Raw genomic sequence first — 19,752 nt, 5'->3', positions numbered from 1 at the left:
GTCCCAGGGCTAGTGCCGGCAGGGCCTAGAGCAGGGTAGGAAGAGTGCAGGGTCCCCAGCCGACAGGGGCTGTATGGAGCCTGGCCAGCTCCCCTCTCTCTCCCTGCTGGTGCAGCCCAGTCTGGCTCCACAGACCCCTACCACTCTACTCTGGGCCCCGCCAGCGCTGGTCCTGGGGCATTGGTGTAGGCCTTATGCTCCTGCTCACTTCCACTCTCCTCTCTGCCCCTGTCACTTTCCCCACTTTCCTGCCTGGCCAGTCTGCACTACATGGCTCCCATACCCACATCCATATCTCCCCCACACACACACATCCACACATTCCCACAAACCCCCATATGCGATCATTTCTGCATATATACCAGAAACGCCCACAAATCAGGACAATTTTTTTAAAATTAAATTAAAATATAGTATTATGGGTGTTTGATTTTTAGTTTGTAATTTGTTGGTTTTTTTCCCCCTAAGATGGCAAACACTTTTCCCCAAAGGAGTACTTCCAGGAGCAAGGGGAGGGACTTCCTGTGGTAGAGGTTAGGGGCAGGACTTCTGGTTCCAAGATGGTGACCAGGGGGCGGGGCATGTGTTAAGGGGTGGGGCTACCCATGCAGCCCTCAATAGCCTGCCAAAACTTTCAGGCAGAGGGTTGCTTACCAATAATTGCCCCTGTTCTATCTGTTTATTATATCTTCTATGTCTTTATTATATTTTCTTTTATCTGTATACTATATCTTCTGTCTGTAATATATTGGAAGGATGTATGTCCAATCCTTTTCAAAAAGAGAGACTAGCAAGAGACTGACTAGGAAGCCAGTCACTGCAGCCAGCCACAGTAGCTTTCATATGCTGTTGCTTCCAGACAGACAGCTCACAAAAAGGACAGAAAGACTTCATACAGAGCCTTATATGTTATTTCTCAGTCCCTCCCCCAGAGCACTGGGACTGGAAAGGACCTCAGGGACAGATTGTAGACACTAGCCAGCTACAGATGTCAATATCGGACCAGTCCTTGCTTCCCTTTCTTCTCCCTTCCTCTTCTGAGTTTCCGTTTCCCCGCAAGCTCGCCTCTGAAACATCCGAAACATTTTGGATGGTTTCATTTCATTTCGGAGCCTTCCATTTCATTTCAGATTTGGTGTTTCAGGCACCAAAATGGGCCGAAACACCTCTGAAATGAAATGGCTGCCGAAATTTTGCACAGCCCTAGTAAATGGCATTACTGCGCAGTACTGTCCCTGCAGGGTTTTTTTCAGAAGCTACTGTGCAGTAGCATCTCTTGTATCAGTGGGTGTGTCTACAGTTTTACCCATATTTTATCTAGCATTGGTAGCGGTATTTATCTGCTTAATACAAAATTGTTATCATCACACATAGTCCATACAATTTTTACCTTTTTTATTGTGTTATGTAGCAAATTTCAACATCGAGTACAGTATAACCTCATAAATCTGGATATGGAAAAATACAAATTTTCAAAAATCTGGCACTCCCCCCCCGCCCCCCTCCCCACTGCTCTGGGACCAGCTGCTGCTCCCCCTCCCCCCTGGCTTCCCCCCATATGCAGAGGGGGAAGCTTGCATGTGCCCTCCCTCCCCCACACCCCTCCCACTCCGCAACCAGCTGCCATGCTGGTTTTAGAAAAATCCAGCATTTCAAATTTCTGGCAGGTGCTCGGTCCCGAGCGCACCGGATTTATGAGGTTATACTGTATATGATTTATCCAAAAAATGGAAATAATTTCAGTCTCTCTCTCTAAAAGGTATAAAGGGAAGCCTAATTTTCTTCTGGTAAAGCAAGAGCAGCTTGAGAATATAATTAGGTTGGCAATTTTCCAATATCCATGGAAATGATTGCTCATTTTATCTGCTTTGGATTCTTTAGCTGGTGATAGTTTGGAGGGGACAGCGTACAGCTCATTTAAATGGCACATCATACAGCTTTCTTGTCTTGTGTATAGGAGTTACAGAAATGGAGGCATCTGTGAGAAGAAGGGAAAGGGTGGGGGGATGCTAGGTTCTGCCAGTCTTTTAGAAGAACAGAATGTTTCTTTACAAGTAGGGGTGCACTGATGAAGATTTTTTTGGCTGATGCCAATGGCCAATTATTAACCAGCAACATTGGCTAATATCGATCCGATTGCTGATATGCAGCCTGGCAGCTTGGAGAGCATTGTCCAGCTGGTAAGTCAATTGGGAAGGGGCAAAGGGGGAGGGAAGGGGTTTGGGGGTGGCAGATCATGGCCCCTGCAGTGAGGGAGGGAGTGAGGCTGGAGGAGGGGCAGGGTATGGGATGGAGCTGGTGCCTCATCTGGGGGTGCAGGTAATGGCTCTTGCCACTGTGCATACTCGCAGGAGTAGCATGGGGGACATGTGCCTCCTGGATCTGTTTGTGGGGTGAGGACAGAGTGCCATTGTGCACTTGTACTTGGAGGATGCACCGGGTTCTTCCTGTCAAGTGTGCTCGGGTTGGGTCAGGGGGACTATGGGGGGGGTGCTAGAGCCACTACCATAGCCTCCCTGTAACCTTCCTCCCAGTGCCACCACCACCCCATCCTGCCCGGCTGGAGTTCAGCTGCTGGGAAGAGACCAACACAGCCCCTGAGAGGAAGCATGGCGGTAAAGGGTGGGGGCAGCAGCCCACTCTTACCTCACACACACATCTGGAGGGGCACACCTCCCTATGCTTCCCTTGGGGATGTGCACAGTGGTGGGAGCTGCCCCCCAGATGAGCCGCCAGCTCTGCCCTGCCCCAGCCCTGCTCCCTCCCTCACCATGAGGGCCTCAATCTGCTTGCCCCCACACCCCTTCCCCCCAACAGACTTACCTGCTGAACACTACTCTCCAAGCTGCCAGGCTGCATTTCTGGCTGCATGCATGTTGAGGCTGCACCAATGCATGTGACATTTATTGGTGACATTAGCCAAAAAAAGCTGATTTGCTGATAATTTTAATCTTCCTCTTATTGGTACCAATACAATATGGACCAATGTATCGGTGCCCCTATATTTACAAGACCTTTTGTTCACCTCTTTCCAAGATGTGTTATCATTTGCACAAGGTATTTTTGCTCAGTCATCGACTAAAAGTGTGTCCTTGTGCACATTTGAGATGTATGTGTGTCTCAATTTTTCTTGCTTGCATTCTTAAACAAAAATGAGATTGTGATGCCAATGTCTTCATTTAGAAAAATGACCTAAATTCACAGTGGAGATAGAAAGCAGTAACTTCCTCTCTAAACACACTTATATTGTGACCAGTTGTTTTACCTTATGGAAGAAGGTGTCTGCCCTATGCCATGTTTGGGGCATATGAACATTATGAATTCTTCCTAGTATGCAAATTGTTTCAGGCATTCCAGATGCATTGTTTCACTAGTCCAGACAGCACCCCTGCCTTTCAGAGCAGAGGATGTCTATTAATTATTCTTCTCTCTCTCACATTAAGTTATTACCCTCACAACACTGGTGTTTTTGCTAGACAAATTTACATTAATCAACTGTTGCTAGTTGTTATTTTTAAAACCCACATACTGTTTATTATTTTCTTAAAGAGAAAACAAGACTGAGAACAGGAATACTAGGAATGCATAAGACCATCATTTACAGATGCAGAATATTATTCCCTTTATACAACTAACTACAAAGTTAGAAATCAACATATTTTTGAAGTGCAGATACAGACAAAAGTTAGAAGATAAGGATGGTTGCATTAAATAATTACAGCTGTCTTGTACAAAGTGCAATTACAGCCCTTAAGAGATTGACTTATTCCATGGAGAGATGACATGCTTTCTTGAAGAAACTGAAGTCTCTTTTAATCTGGAGTTAGAAATATTAAAGGTGACCAGGAAAAGAGAAAACATAGGTTATTGTTTCTTTCTTCTGCTTTACCAAAACAACAGCAAAAAACACAAAACAAAGATTCTTCATACAGGTTTTTCCTATTTTCCTTTACCTTAGAAATTCAGGCCTTGTATACATGGTTGTTCTCCTTGTCAATATTTTTTAGGTGATGACAGTACCAATAAAGTTAGAATATCATGGGCCCCAAGGATGTGAAACCCAATTAACTAAGGGGATGCAGTTTCCTTTGGATGTTTTAAAAACCACTTGGGCTCATTTTTCCTGTTTCCAATTCAATTTGAGGGCAAAAACCCACATTTTTTGAAGATCTACCACCCCATGCCTTAAATTATAGGAAAGATGACATTTCCAAGTTCTGCTTTTTCATGTTTGATGGATATGTTCCTGATGTATCTAACTTTAAAACAAGCACAAATTTTTTATTTTATTTTTTTTTGTGGATAAATTCCAAAGTAAGCAAGATAAAGTGAGCTGCTCAGTCACGAAGAAGTAAAAAAAACCAAAAACAAAACACAAATGTATTTTTCTTTGCTGGTTATAAACATTTGTTCATTTGTTAAATGATCATGTTTTTAAACATACGTTTACTCTGAAATGTCTGTGAAAAGGGTTTCTCATATTTCTGTCGGTAACAAATGGTACAAATGAAACTATCTGGGCCAAGGCATTCTACCAATTTGGTTGCAGTGTAAAATACCTATAGCCTGTAGGCCTGAACTTGGAATCTATCCTTTTGATTCCACAGATGGGTAAAAGGTGACTTTACTGCACAATTCAGACATCCAGGACTTCATTTGCTTCCAGTGAATCTGTTAGGGCATTTCTTTTAAAATGTGTAAAGCTACTTTTTTTTTTTTTTTTTAATCTTGTGTCCCAGCCAGCCCCTCTGCTACCCAATGCCACTACTTGGAGCCCAGGGCTGACCCCACCTGAGGCTGCTGCCAGCCTGGGGCTGTTCTGCCTCAGCTGAAAATGCTGCTGTCCCAGGGACACGTATAGACACTGCACCCAGGAGCAGTGTACTCTGGCACAAACTGCTCCAGAGTTTATCATGTCACATTAATTGCATGTGTAGATGCACCCATAGTGAACACTGCGCCAAAACTCCCATTTCCTTGAAAGAATGGAAGACCATATCCTGGTTATTGTTGCATCTCTAAAACAAAAATGAGCCATAAATTGTTCTTAAGATGAGTAATGGCAGAAGTCTTTTGTTCTCTTAGCTCTCTCTTAAAAAATTTAATCAGCTTTCTAGCCATCAGGGTTCAAAACCAGTGAGCCTTGCTCTTTGAGGGTTTCTAGTCTATATCAATCATAAGTTCACAGAGTTGAAGGCCAGCAGGGTCTATTAGATCATCTAACCTGACCTCCTACCTAGAACAAACCATTTGATTTTGCCTAGTTATCCCTGTATCAAGCTCAACCATTTTGTGTTTGACTAAATCATATCTTTCAAAATTGTAAGATAATGAGGAAGCATGTTTGAAGGAATAATTCCTTTCTCCTCCAGGCTGATTTTGCTAATGACAGGAGTAATACTTAGATGTCACAAGCCATCTTCAAGGTTCATTGACCTCCTTGGCTCTTTTTTTCAGTCATCTTTAAAATCCTCCTTTAAAGTGTTTCCTTTGCCTTCCCATTTTAGCCATTCCTTCTTGCTACCAAGTTAATGAGCACACTCATTTGTTCCTGTTGCAGAACTACTGATTTCTTGTTAAGAACAAAATCTCAAGTAAAAATAGAGGTCACACAGGGCACATCTACACGTACAGTTAATGTGCATGAATAAACTCCAGCACAGTTCACTCTGGAGTTTATTGTTCCCAGGTACAGTGTTTACACATGCGTCCAGGACTGCAGCACATTAAGCCAGGGTGGTACAGCCCTGGCTGGCAGACGGCTTCAGGGGTCAGCCTGCCAGCTTGAAGCTGCTCTGCCCTGGCTCGAGGGGCTGGTTGGGGCATAAGGGTGCTACTGTGTGGGGCTGGCTGGCAGGCAGCTCCCACATTGTAGCACCCTTGTGCCCCAGCCAGCTCCAGTCGCCCTCTACACATGCATTGCGGTGCAGTAAATAACTCCACTGTAGGATAGTACCTGCAGCAGGCAGTACTAACCTATGGCAGAATTAATTAGTTTACTCCAGGCTAATAGCTCTGCATGTGTAAATGGTGTTGCTTTACTGTGGAGCTAATTAGGCAAATCTTTAGTAAGCATCTCTTGTAGATGCCCCCACAGTGTACTAAAGAGTATATCTTAGCAGAAATATCACAGTGTGCTAAATTAGATTTATTAACAATTAAACATCAGAAAGGGGCTTAAGTCAAGAAGAAGGTAGAGCAGGAAGTTTCTAAAGTGCCAACCTGCCTTTCCATCTGCAGTGAAACATAAGTAACACTGTAGGTTTTCCTGACACCTGAACCCCACCTGAATGAAAAGGCAAAGGGCAGACTTGAAGACTCATCCATGAACTTTAAGAATAAACGTATATATAATTTTTCACAACATTTTTTAAAATTTGTTGTGTCCACAGCTGATTACAAGGAGAGTTTTAACACCATTGGGAACATTGAAGAAATTGCATACAACGCTGTGTCCTTTACTTGGGATGTCAATGAAGAAGCAAAGGTAGGTTATACACAGAGTGAATTGTATTCTTAATGGCATTTATTTATAAATATTATCTCTCCCATCCACCCCATTCTCCTCCTTAATTAACACAAGACAGTTGTGCAGAAGTGAACAAATTCTACTTTCTCATAGGTAGCCCAGGTGACTTGAGGTATGCGTATGGAATCTCTTTACGGCAAGATGGTATATGACAGGGGCAGGCAAAATACAGGTTGTTCTATGGGGACCGTGGGACCCATAAAAATTTTAGGAAATTAGTATTTATCTGCTCCCTCCCAAAGATGACAGGATCCAGGGGCAGCAGGACCCAGGGGAAGCTGGCAGCAGGACCCTGCAGCAAGGCCCACCTAGCCCTGCCCCCCCAGGCCCCTCCAAGCAGGACCCCCTGCCTAGCAGAAACTTCTGGCCTAGGAATGTCAGGCTGTTCCTGCATCACTGCACTGGAGAGGGCTATTCAGATAAGAACATGGGGGGGGGGGGAGGGGAGGGAGACAGGAGGATCGTGGAATATCACCCCAGTCCTTGGGTACAGGCTGCCTCGTGCTAAGTCCAGTGGTCACAGCTATGCTGGAGTGCTGCAGTGACAGGCAGGAAAGTGTGGGATGGGGGGAGTGGCAATGAGGGGGTGCATGGGAACGCAGTGACAGCTGGGTGGGAGTGTGGGGCTGCAGCTGTCTCCTGGGGCCAGTGCCACTGGCGCCCAGAGTGGGGCGACAGGAGCATGGGGTGCAGGCTAGAAGGGCTCTGTGGAGCAAGGCTGGGCTGTGCCAGCAGGGAGAGAGCCTGGTTCCTTAGAGCCCCTGCTGACTGGGACCCCACACACCTGCCGCCCACTCTGGGCCCTGCCAGCGCTGGCCCTGGGACACTGGTATGGGCCCTGAGCTCCCGCCCAGCTGTCACTGCGCTCTTGCATGCCTGCTCGCTCCCACTCCCCCTCACCTGCCACCACTTTCAGTGCATCCCTGCCCACCAGCCAGCTGCTCCTGCATCACATGACTCCTGGCTGCATGGCCAGATTGTGGAAGCACAGGGCCTGCACCTGTACCCTGGGGCCAGGAGCAGGAGCGGGTGTGTGTGCGCACATGCACATGCATCTGTGCAATGAAGGCAGGAGTGGGGGGGAGAGGGAGAGCAATAAGGGAGGGACAGTGTGTGCGTGCGCGCATGTGCATGGGCAGTGAGTGAGTGAGTTCATAGGGCAAGTCCCACACGCACACCCCACCATATACATGCACCCACACCCCTCTCGCACTGCTATACACGCAGATCTCAGCCGCCCTGCCCCCAATGCAGTTCCCCCCACACAAACCCCATATCCACACACACATCCACATGCCCCCTCACCCCACACCTACCCCCCCAGAAAACCCTCTCACACACCTCCACACCTTCCCCCACATACCCACACATGCACAGCCTCCCACAAACCTATACCCCCCCCATGCCTCCACCCCTCCACAATAGATAAGAGTAAGACTTCATTGCTATTATGCAATCATCTCTATGTGCACGACACAAACAAATGTAAATCAGGACAAAAATATATTTTGAAATCAAATTAATAAATGTTGTAGATATTTGAGTTTTAGAATTATAGTTTGGTATTTTTCTGGTTCTGAGATAGCAAAAACCCTTGTTGAAAGGAGTCCTTCCAGGGGCAAGGGGAGGGACTTCTGGTGGCAAAGATCAGGGGTTAGGAGGTGGGACTTCCAGTCGCAAGATGGCAACTAGGGGGCGGGGCAACTGTCAAGGGGTGGAGCTACCCATGAGGCCCTCGACAGTTTGCCAAGACTTGGTAAGCAGCCCTGTGCCCAAAATAATTGCCCACCCCTGGTGTATGAAAACAGGGCCCCCCCTGAGATAAAGCTTTTGGAGAAGTATTTCAAACTGAGCCAGGTTCCTGCCTAATAAAGGGAGATTAATCACTGGAAATACATTGCAAAATAGCATAGTGGGGTTCCATATTTATTGTCTTGCAATGGTTTCTACTTGAATAGGTCAATTTTATAAAGGTGTGTGTGTGTGTGTGTGTGTGTGTGTGTGTGTTAAGAGTCAAACCTATAAGGTGACAAATGTGATCCAAGCTGAACTCTTCTTCTTCATCATCATCATCATCAATAATAAATATTATGTGAGCCAAATTATGCTGTCAGTGACTTGTGTCATTGTTTTCAATGGGGTTGTATATATTGATGTGGCTGGAGCTAGGTATCAAACTAGAGCTGCTAAATTTTATTTTTCATTGCCTAGGTTATTTTACGTATTTTCCCATTCAATTAAAAATGCAGTTCCCTTGCAGCTATTCTAAATAAGAATGGTCTAGATTCCAGGAACAATTTTAACTCTCATAATTTAGTTATAGAGATGCAATTCATCACACAGAACTGAGGAGATAGCTTTGTAGAGACTAGTTGGCTGTCCATAGCAATCTGTAACTCCCACCTATTAATGGCTTAGCTAGATTTAAATTGATAATTTTCAAGTTTTTCCTATTTTTGTATCAGCATCCAAGTCATTGCATTAAGTTGGTACAGATGCAGTGAAATAGTTGGTTAAAACAAGTTTGTGTTCTCTGACCTTATACTAACAAGGAAAAACTACATTGTGTTGCTGCCGTGCACTGTAGCGAGGGGTCCGGGGCCTTAGGGGCCCGGCAGGCGGGTACTTGTGACGCTTGGAGTGGAATTAGGCATGGACGCTTATCGGTTGCAAAACAAGATTGTTTACGCCGTCAAGGTGGTGAATGACGGAGGTCAGAGATACTTAGTTAGTTACAGCTTAGAGTTCATGAGGTCGGTCTGCAGATATATACAGGCCGGCGGTTAGCAGGTTATGGTTTATCGAGCATGCAGGTTAAGGATACGCCTAGGAGGTCGCGGCGGGGATGATATTGATGAATGATTAGCTCATCAGTTTACTCTGTGATGTGTTTTCAGAGGTCTCCGACTTTGCGAAAATGCAAGCGGGTTTTATTTGTGTAATAGCCAATTATATTTCGCAATGTCATAAATTTAATTAGAATTGCCAATTATATAGCGGTCTCCTCTAGGGTCTTGTTGCAGGGCTACTCCCAGTTTTACTCTGACCAATTATAATGATTTATATAAAGCACAGAAGGCAAAAGTTTTTTCTCTTGTTAGTGTCGCAGCTATAAATCTCTTTTTGGCGTGCTCAGCAAAAAAGGCTGTTACTATCATTTTGTTAACCCTTAGTTAACCTAGTGCAGAATGAAAATGCTTTGAATAGTATCTCTTGCTTGCGGCATGGGCACTGCTTAATTGGGTTGTGACACATTGTAAAATCGGTATTGGTATTGCAGGCTTTTCAGAAATAATAACTAGTGAATGATCTCAAGGCTCACTGGATAACAGGAACCAGCTTCATGTTAAATATCACCAGCATTCAAGTACACCATAGGGCCAACATCCAGAAGATGAATTACACTCATAACAAAGCTCACCAATATATCCCTATACACTGAGATTATACTTGCAGGAGGTGACATTCAGTGATGACAGACTTGACTGTCGCTATCCTGCCTCCTTTTAAATTGAATCAGAATCCTGACATTTATTAGTGAATGTTGTATTTAATTCAAATTATAGAGAAACAAAATGCAATAAGCATATCTTTAAACATGCATGGCAGGAAGCATGATCATAGGATCGCAAATCATCTCATCACACCTTATTGCTGGTGCAGGGCAAGCCCAATCTCAGGCTGCCCCCTCAAATGGCAAGAAGCAAGCTCCTGCATCTGGGAGCCCCCTCAGCTGATGGAGCTCCAAGCTGCAGGGGCACTCCATTCAGCCCCACAGCTGGGATACCTCAGCTGCTGTGAACTCCCAGCTGTGGGACTGCACCATGCACCCTCATGGCTGAAAGACCAAGTGCTGTGATTTCCCAGCCTTGGGTGGGTGCACGCCCCCATGCGGCTGGGATCCCTGTCAGTTGGAAGCTCCCAGGCTTGGGGGTGCAGATGGCCCTCCCACAGGTAGGAACTTCAATCAGTTGATGGGGCTCCCAGCCTAGGGGCCCCTAGCCACACATTCAATTAATTGTGCTATAGGAAGCAGCTACAAAGTTATTATGCATATTTTTTGGAGTAACTTTGTAGGTTATTCCTTTTTTTTCATACCATTACTTGATTGAACATGTGGCCTAGTGACCACTTAGGGTGATTAAGTGGTTAATCACACCTGAAGTGTAAGGTGTCAGTGGGGTCCTAGATACTGCTCCTCCATCTGGAAATGAATGCTTCTGACACCTAGCATCCTCTCCACCCCAAAATTATTTCTGATTTCCTCTCCCCCTCCCCCCCCAAAAATCAATTAAACAACTTGCAGCTCCTCCCAACTCCCCCTACAAATGAATTTTGCCCACCTTAGCTCTTCTCCTGCAGCTCCTCCTACTGCTTCCATGGATCTCTTGAAAAGGAGTTTGTAGGCCCCCTCTTCCATTCTGCTCCTTACTTTACCTTTCAACAGGAAGCAGGACACCTTTTGGCTCCCCAGGTCACATGTTTCCTTGTTCTTTACCTTTACCTTTCTCACTTGGTTACAGGCTCTTTACTCACCAACTTAGAAGTCTCATCATATCTTATCTTCCCTTAACCAAGATATCAGGCGTTCCTGCTCCTTTCCTTCTGGCTAATTGGCCCCTACTTGCTGCATCCTTGAAGTCACAGGCTGGCTATCTCCTCATTCTCTGCAACTTCAGCTCTTCCTTTCTTCTGTTCCCAGTGCTGTCCTTGAGGTAGGTACAGGGCCCTACACTAAGGCTGTTTTGACTCTGTGGGGTTTTCTGTCCCAAAGCAGACTTAGAAAAGTAGCCTGCATATGTTTGCAGCTCTCAGCCTTGTGTTACTAGAGGGAGGAACTTTCTTATGGGCTAGACTTCCATTCACCTAATTGGTCTCTTCCTCCTTTGGCTGCATTGAAAGGCTGCCCCATGGCTGTTGTCTCCATCATGCTGCTAGAAAATAGGGAGGAACAAAGTCAGTTCCCACAATACCAATTTATTTATTAAGTGAAAGAGGGGGTTAAAAACCCATTAGCCCCACATAACCAGTGTCACTGACTCTCACAATTTTATCCTGATTCTTGTAATATTTGGTGTGGTTCTTGCACCTCTAGCTTCTGGAAGCACGTGAATACTTGAACATCTCAGCTTTCACTTTTTTTTTTAAGGCAGGTTTCTTATTTGTGTGTGTATAAGATTTCAAAAGGAACTGGTCATTTGCTAATGCCCAGAAATAGGAATTCTTACAAGATTCCACTGAGTTATTTGAAAGCCATAGACTTGAAGTCTTGTAATTAAAAGCTGTTTTTCCCCCTCAGTACTTACCTCATTCAAGGGAGCTGGAGAACTTCAAGCCCTAATTACAGACTCTCCTTTCTTAAACTTTTTGAAGAATAGTCTTTAAACTGGATCCATTGTTTCTCCCCAGTGTTGTTTTCCCCCTTTCACCACAATTTCAAGATTAAAACTAGCCTCGCAAACACAAAGGCCTCTTTCATTTGAGTCAAACAGAATGCTCCAAAGAGGAGTTGTTTCCCGGGCTTCAGAGCTGTTACTTGAAGCCTTCTACTGAGGAGGAGGAAAAAAATAATTCTTTGTGCTCCTTCAGCAATTCCAGTTTTCTTTTTCTTTTCTTGTTTTAAAATCATATCTGATACTTTTCCCAGCATCAAGACAGCACTACCTCCAAAATCAGATCGCTCCTTTCTCCATCACCATATAATCCAGATGATGGGCTGTTGTTTTAGAGCCAGATTCTGACTCCAAAACTCAAGCTGAATAGTACCTTGCTGTTGGAAGTGCTTGAGGAGAAAGGTAATATTTAGCCTGAGCAAGGGAACCAGAATTTAGCATATTATAAGGCAAGACTTCTTATGTCTTCCTGAGGCAGCATCTCAGTTTGGTTTATGTAAAGCTGTATTATGTATTAAGAAGCGTTATTATGTATGTAAAGAATTCAGGCAGAGACCTCTTCTGCTTCCTTGGTTACTTAAAATAGTTACAGCTTTGGTAAAGCTACCTCCTTTTGTTGTAGTCATTGATCCTCCACCTTCCTCAGTGTAGGTTGGAAGGGAAAGAAAAATTAACCCAATGCATAGTACATTGAACTAAGTGGGAGACTGTCCATTGTCTTCAGTGGGCTATGGATCCAGCTATGTGACAGAAGACGAGTCATACTGAAGCTTATTGAGTACAATGGGATATTTTAGTTAAATATGGGATATAGGAGAATCAGAGGAAGGGATTTCCAACCATATTAAACTAATTTTTGGGATCCTCAGAGGAATGACACTATGTATTAAGAGTACCCTGCTAGACAGTATACAAAAGTTTTACCTTCCTTTCAGCCCCTCATTTACTTTTATGTATAGATAATGTATATTTAAGACAAGGATGATTAGCTGGCTTCTCACTTAATATTTGTAAAGGTAGTTGAGAAAGAAATAAGCATAGAATAGCTGTCTAACTGTAAAAAGTATCTCATACAAAAGTCTGTGACTGTGCTAAAGGCATGTGCTAAGATCAACAAACCTCCTTCTTGTCTCTCAGTAGAATTTGATCCTGCTTGTCTAGCAAGATGGCAAAGATCTACTGAAACTTTATAGATAGCATATTTTTCTTTTTCTCTCTTTTATTTTGATAAACATATGTATTTTCAATCTGACTTCTGATAAAAGTTGAGCTTGCTTGAAAAACAGACCACCAAAGATTGAATGGAAGCTTTTTTCTTAACCCACACAAACTCTTCTGATGTAGTTGAAAATAAATAGTGGCCTTGTGCATGATTGATAGAAAACTAATTTTAAATGAGTTGGGACTGCTATTTCTTCAAGATAATTTTTTTTCAGCAATGTTAATATTTTTATATGAAATTTAAGGCATAGTTTATGAGGAAAATGCAGATGATGTGTCACATTACTAGTTGGATTTTGGTGAATGTAAACTTCTACAAGGCAATATCATTTTGGCACTGGATAAACAGAAATTTTGTGGTGTCATATTCATGCATGGGTACATTTAGGCTTTGAACCCCCAAATGCATGCTATTTCATGTTGTTTACCACTCTGAATAGTCCTTTTACACTGTAGTCAACTGAAGTCTATACTAGATTTAATTCACAATTGAATTCCATGCCTTGAACTCAATGGGAGGCTTTCCACCTATTTGTAGGACACACCTTGTGGCAATGATCAATACTCTCAGTAAATGACTGATCAGACAGGTAGTTAGCAATGTTAGTCTGAAGTTATGTAGAAGGAAAGGTACTGGTGTGTTTTATAGATTAACAGAATCAGAGATGCATAAGCTTTCTGATGTTATGAACTGTGGCTTATGAAAGCTTATGCATCTCTGATTCAGCTAGTCTATAAGGTACATCTCTACCCTCCCTTCTGTCTGAATAAGTAATTGCAGAATTGAGCTCTTTGACCTTCTAATTCAACTATGGTACAATTGGGCATAGCTGTAAAATCAAGATGATAACAGAAACAACTCTGACCCCAGAGATGTATGGGTCAGAATTAAGTTTGTTTGCATTGTGATGACGCATGTTTGTTATAATCAATTTGAATAATATGTTTTGTTTTATTATGTGAGCAGGCTAAGATTTATGATGTCCTCAACTATTCCTTTCCTTGCTAAACTACATCAGATTATAGTTCATTAAGGAGAAAAATGTTATTTATATACTTTTAAAAAATAGAGCTAGGAGGAATAGACAGTTTTATATCCAAGTACTGGTACCAGAACTTATGTGGTATTAGGCTCAGAGCCAGGTTTAATAAATCATCCCATGTGTGTAAAGGGAGAGTTAAAATAACTTGTGGTGTAGCAAGTGATGTTGAAATTTCAGGGTATACAAATGGTTCAGTAAGTATGCAGCTGGGATTCAAAGCAAATGGTATTTTTATGTAGCTGTTTGGGTGTGGTGTGGATAAAGGAAGCTTCAAATGAGAAGTGCAAACATTTGCTGGAGACATTGGCATTGAACTAAAACAAAGGTCTTACCTTTGTATGGGATTTATAAGATAATGGATGGCAGGCGAAACTGTAAAGCTGCTATAAATATATATAAAAATAAATAAAAGGAATGATGGGATTGGTTTTACTTTCCCCAAGAAAGATGCAAATAGCTTAACTCTCTGTGGTCACCAAGAATGATGCGATTCAGCAGAAGAAGGCCATTCATTTCTCTAAAGAACAGTTAAGGGGTATAGATCTCACATATTGTTAGCAATCTAGAGAGAAATGGTTGAACAGTGTCTAACTTTGCATCATAAAAACTTCTAGCGGCTCTTTTTAAGGTGGTGAGAGCAAGAAATGTAAACAGTAATAAAAGGCTTATATTTATAGGTTTCATAACTGCAGACCTTTAAAGTGTATAAGCCAGGAGATTGAGGTAGGAGTCATGTAGGCCGGATTAAATGCTAAAGAAGAAATGAATTGTTGAGCTGTGCCTGTCTCTCAAGGCAGGTAACTGTGTTTTTCATTTGTACAGCACTAATTATGCTTCAGTGTTTAACAAACATATGAAATCCTCATAATAATGGCTGCATAAAACAGGACTCCTCCCCAAAAGGAGTTAAAGATTTCCCTGAAAGAGACAGACAGTTATTTTTATCTTATGTCAGTTTTGTAACTTTGCCAGTCATTAAATGTTTCTCATTTGTCATTATCAAAGTGCCCTGGATTCCCTGCTGGTTCAAGTGAGCAGAAAAGCAGATTAATGAAAGGCCATAATTCTCTTATTGCTTTAAAATGTTTCTAATCCTGACAAGTCTTTTCTGCACTAAAGGTAAAACTCAGGGTCTTTCTGCTTGTAAAACACAGTTGAGATCCAATCACGTCACGCATTCAGTCAATTTATGGTACCATAAAATGGCAAACCAACCACAAAAATGTTCCACATATAATCTAGAACATTTTGGGGGCTGGTTTATATGAATGCGTCCCAGTCCCAGGGCTGCCATGGTCTTGATGCTGACAGTCAGCTGAAATGGGACTGAAGGCTGTGCCTTGCCCTGTCCCAGTGCTCAGCTAAGCATCAGGATTGGGCATGTAGTAACCCCAGGACCTGGGACATAACCACCCTCTGCCTAATCTCTGGGATTGGGTTGGGGGCAGCCCTGGTCTCCAACTGGGACCAGAAGCTGCCCCATGTTCCACATCAGAATTTGGGGGGGGGGGGGGGGGGAAATGGACACAAGTTGAAAAACTCTGCATGCATCCTAGCTGGGTTGCATGTGTAGTGCTGAAAAACCCAGGGCAGAGGAACCTGGGGAGAGACTCTCTGTTCTTGTGCTCCCAGCATCCTGCAACTTTTAAATACAGCACATGCTGCATATGGGTTGTTTAAAAGCCTAGAGTGCAGGGACACAAGATCAGGGAAAGGCTCTTCAGATTCAGGCTCCCAGTACTCTAGGCTTTTAAACCACCCAGCTACAAGCACCCACTGCCCAATCTCAATACTCAGTTGAGCATGGGACAGCCCCAGGGCCCAAGTGTTAGCATCCTGTTGCTCAATCTATAGAATTGGGTTGGGGGGGTAGCCCCAGGTCACAGTTCAGCCCCAACAGTCATGCAGTTTGGGATCTGGGGAATTTTATGTCCCATCCCAAACACTGCATGTCTTGCTATGCATGCATGGCAAGGCAGGATGCACCATGTTTGGAATGGGACATAACATTCCTCAGATCTCTATCACACTGTTATTTTAATGTCTGCCAGTGGCCTGAGAGGTGAGGGTTATACAGGAAAAAATAAGCCCTACATGAAAGGGCAAGTGAAAATTGTTGATCATCAGAGCAGGCCACATTCCTCCCTCATTGCCTCGGGGTGGTTAATGTTGTGATTCTTGATTAAGGGGGTGAGAGAGAATCTCCACTAGGTTACATGGGTTTCTTTCAATTCAGAGATATGCCACATAAAGTACATTATGGCCAGTGTTAAATTTTTATATAGAGCAAAAAACAGATAGGAAAGCAAAAATTTAAGAAGCACTAAGGGAGAAGGAAAATATTAAGGTCAACAGTCCAGGTGAGCAGCAGATGCTCAGTAGATTTCTTTTTCTTCATTTTGTTAATTTTTCTCCTCAGACTGACACTCAAGCTTGTCTGCCTATAATGCGAGTAGCAGTTTGTGTGGGAGGTTGCAAGGTGCAATTTAAGAACATGGGGTCAAAGCTAGAAATGGAATTAATTGTTAATAACAGCACAAATGGGAGCCTGTAGTATAGTTTTAACTAGTGATTTTTCATTAAAAAAATATGTAACAGAAAAGACATCTGTTAGCAATGCATTTCAAAAGAACACTTCTGCTGGGGGGGCAAAGGAGGTGGGCAGGTCCTCACTCACCCTGCTATCTCACTGGCATCCAATCTAGAGGAGCTTGCCAGAGTCAAAACTTAATGAAAATCAGCACTATGCTGTGTAATAATACAAGGGCTCCTGAGAACTCAATTGTCTGATCAGAGAAGTCTTTCAGAGATGCATGCCAGTGCCTTCAGTGATTCAAAATAAGAAATTAAAATCAACTTCAAGAAAATATATGTTCCTTCAGGACCCCATACTCTGTACTCTGTTTACTAGGGTTTTTTTATCTTTATAAAACATACCTTTGCTTTAAAGGGAAGCTAATAGAAAAGTATGGAGGTAAAAACTCTTGTGAAAATCAATGATCTGTGTTTATTCCAATCCATCTGTCTCTCCACATGGTACAAGTGATATGGTGTTAAGGATAATAGAAGCATCCTAATTTTCATGCATATGGCATGAAGGTACAATTATTTCTGTTTTGAAAGATCACAGTACATTACAGGGTCCAGGGCTGGATATTGAATTTTATAATGTCCCTCTATTATTCATGTTGAATAATTTTTTATCACTCTATTTCACTTTTCTGTAACATTAAAAAGTCTTAATAATTTTGCAGTTGATCGAGCCAGTTTTCTCTGATATCTCATGTTATGCTCTATATTTCTGGGGATTGGAAAAGGCAATGCATAGTAATATATGCAATTGTATAAGATATGACAGTGCTTTTTTTTTTTTTACCTCTCATCTGAGCAAAAATTATAGACCATATTCTCATGTATGCTAAGATGCCTTTGCACTGCACTATATTTCTGGTCACTTTGAGACACTGCCAGAGCAGCCTAAAGGAGAGTGAAGGTAAATGAGAGTAAGCCCCCCACATTTCCAAGAACTTACACTGTGTCCACAGTCAGCCCCTGGAGCTGGGTAGGCTGAGCTGCAATGTGAAACAGAATAACACTATCAGCTTCAAAATCAGTTTCAGCCTGGGCCCTTCCCTGACTCCCTCCCCTCACTTCAGTTAAAGTTCAACTATTTCATTTGTAAATGCAGCGGTCTGATACAATCAGGTGCAGAAAAGCTGCTATGCCATTAGCTCAATCAGGCAAACAGGCTGTGCCAACTCCATCATAAAATACCTGACCATAATGTTAACTTCAGAGTGACACACCCCTCCCCCATCACTCCAGCAGCACTCCTTTATTGTGGGTGTAACTTACCATTGGAGTGGTAGGTAGCAATGGGACTTTAGGAAAACACTTCCTATTTAAAATAAAAATAATAAAAAAAATCTTGCATTTGTGGAGAAGTGGGAACCTCTTCAATTCTCTGACTTTTTTTTCTTAATTTCTGGGGATTTCTTCCACCACTAAGTCTCTCCTTTTTACCCTGAGACTTGTTCCTCACAATTTGTACTGCCAGTTTTCTTTGCTTGTGTGTTCCATAGGGCATGTATTTTCTTCAGTAGGACTTACCCCTGTGCGCTAAGGGGAAAAGGATCATTATATAATGTATACATATGTCAGTGAGAAAAGTGAAGTTTAGTATTACATTTCCATCACCAAAATCCCATGTGCTGAATCCTGGATTGGAAGAAATCACCATTTCATAGCAACAATAATAATTTGTTTTTTTGTATTGTGGTACTCTGGAGGAGGTATAATCATCGTCTGGGACAGCACTGTATCAGGTGCTGAGCAAACATACAACAGAAAGACTGCCTAGCCCCTAAAAGCTTACATAATACATATAAGGCAAGAGATAACAGGTAGGTACAGGCAATCTGATACAGAGCACCAAGAAGCAATGAGACCTACTAGAGAGCACAATGGGCAGTGGTCACAGGACACCAATAGCCCCAGTGTTGTCAAAGTTCGGTACACTTCTTAGTAAATAAATGTTTTAAGGAATTTGAACGTGAAGAAGTAGCTTTGCAGGTGTGAGATCGGATGAGGAAAAAAATGCAAAGGTGCTTGTTTGAACATTTAACAAATGGACAACATTGTGTGGCAATAGGTTATGGAAGGCTGTGAAAGGAATAGCAAGTCATTTATGTAAGCCATTTATGTATGGAGCAGTAGAGAAAGGCAACCAGGGAAGTGATACCAAAAGAGGAGCAAAAGTGATGAGCTAGGAAAATGATCTTTACAGCACCATTCATGACATGGTGTAACGGAGAACCGTCGGGGTGCTTGCCACTTAGTGAGGAGCCTGCATGGTAGGGATGTATGAAATGGGCTATATTTGATTTGGATTTGGCCCAAACGGGGGACAGTGATTTGATTAGTTGATTCACACCACTGTCTCTGATTCGATTTGGCCAAATCCATATCTGAAGATTCGATGCCGATTCAGAGAATCAGCAATTCAGACATGTACTGCTTTAAATGTTTTTTCTACATACCTCAAGGTACCAGGCACAGCTCGTGAATGCTGCAGTGCTGGGGAGGATGGAGCATCCTACAGGAGTGCAGGGGGACCCCCCGTGTGCTCAGCAACAAACCTGGAAGTGGACCGGAGGTACTTCCGGTCCGCTTCTGGATCTGCTGGGGAGCATACCCCCCCTCCCCCCGCTTACTCCCTGGCTTGGCGATCAGCTGCAGGGGGACCCTGGGTGCCCCTCAGACCCAGAAGGCATCAGTTGCCAAGCTGGGGAGGGGGCAGGGGGTCCCCCTGTGCATTCCCTGGTGGACCCAGAAGTGGACCAGAAGTGCTTCTGGTCCATTTCCAGGTCTGCTGGGGAGCCCCCTATGCTCCTGTGGGACACTTCATCTGCCCCAGCAGTGCAGCATTGATGAGCCGCCTGGTACCTTGAGGTATGTAGAAAAAACATTTAAAGCTATGTCCATGTCCGAATTGCCAAATCTTTCTGAATCTCTCCAAATTGATTCGGAGTATTCAGATTCGATTTGGAGAGATTAAGGGGTCTCC

The 19,752-nt window shown here is 43.3% G+C and overlaps 1 protein-coding gene across 7 annotated transcripts in view; it reads left to right on the top strand.

Annotated features, from left to right (window-relative positions):
- GRHL2 (grainyhead like transcription factor 2) overlaps nucleotides 1–19,752 on the top strand; it is a 131,025-nt gene that overhangs the window by 60,129 nt on the left and 51,144 nt on the right. For all 7 annotated transcript variants that reach the window (XM_059723837.1, XM_059723836.1, XM_019495793.2 and 4 more), the window contains exon 8: nucleotides 6,393–6,487. In XM_059723837.1, the coding sequence (XP_059579820.1) occupies nucleotides 6,393–6,487 (95 nt within the window). The remainder of the gene's footprint in view (nucleotides 1–6,392; nucleotides 6,488–19,752) is intronic.

Source organism: Alligator mississippiensis, chromosome 3, assembly GCF_030867095.1.
Source record: "Alligator mississippiensis isolate rAllMis1 chromosome 3, rAllMis1, whole genome shotgun sequence".
Taxonomy (NCBI): Eukaryota; Metazoa; Chordata; order Crocodylia; family Alligatoridae; genus Alligator; species Alligator mississippiensis.
This window is presented reverse-complemented; position numbering and strand designations above follow the sequence as displayed.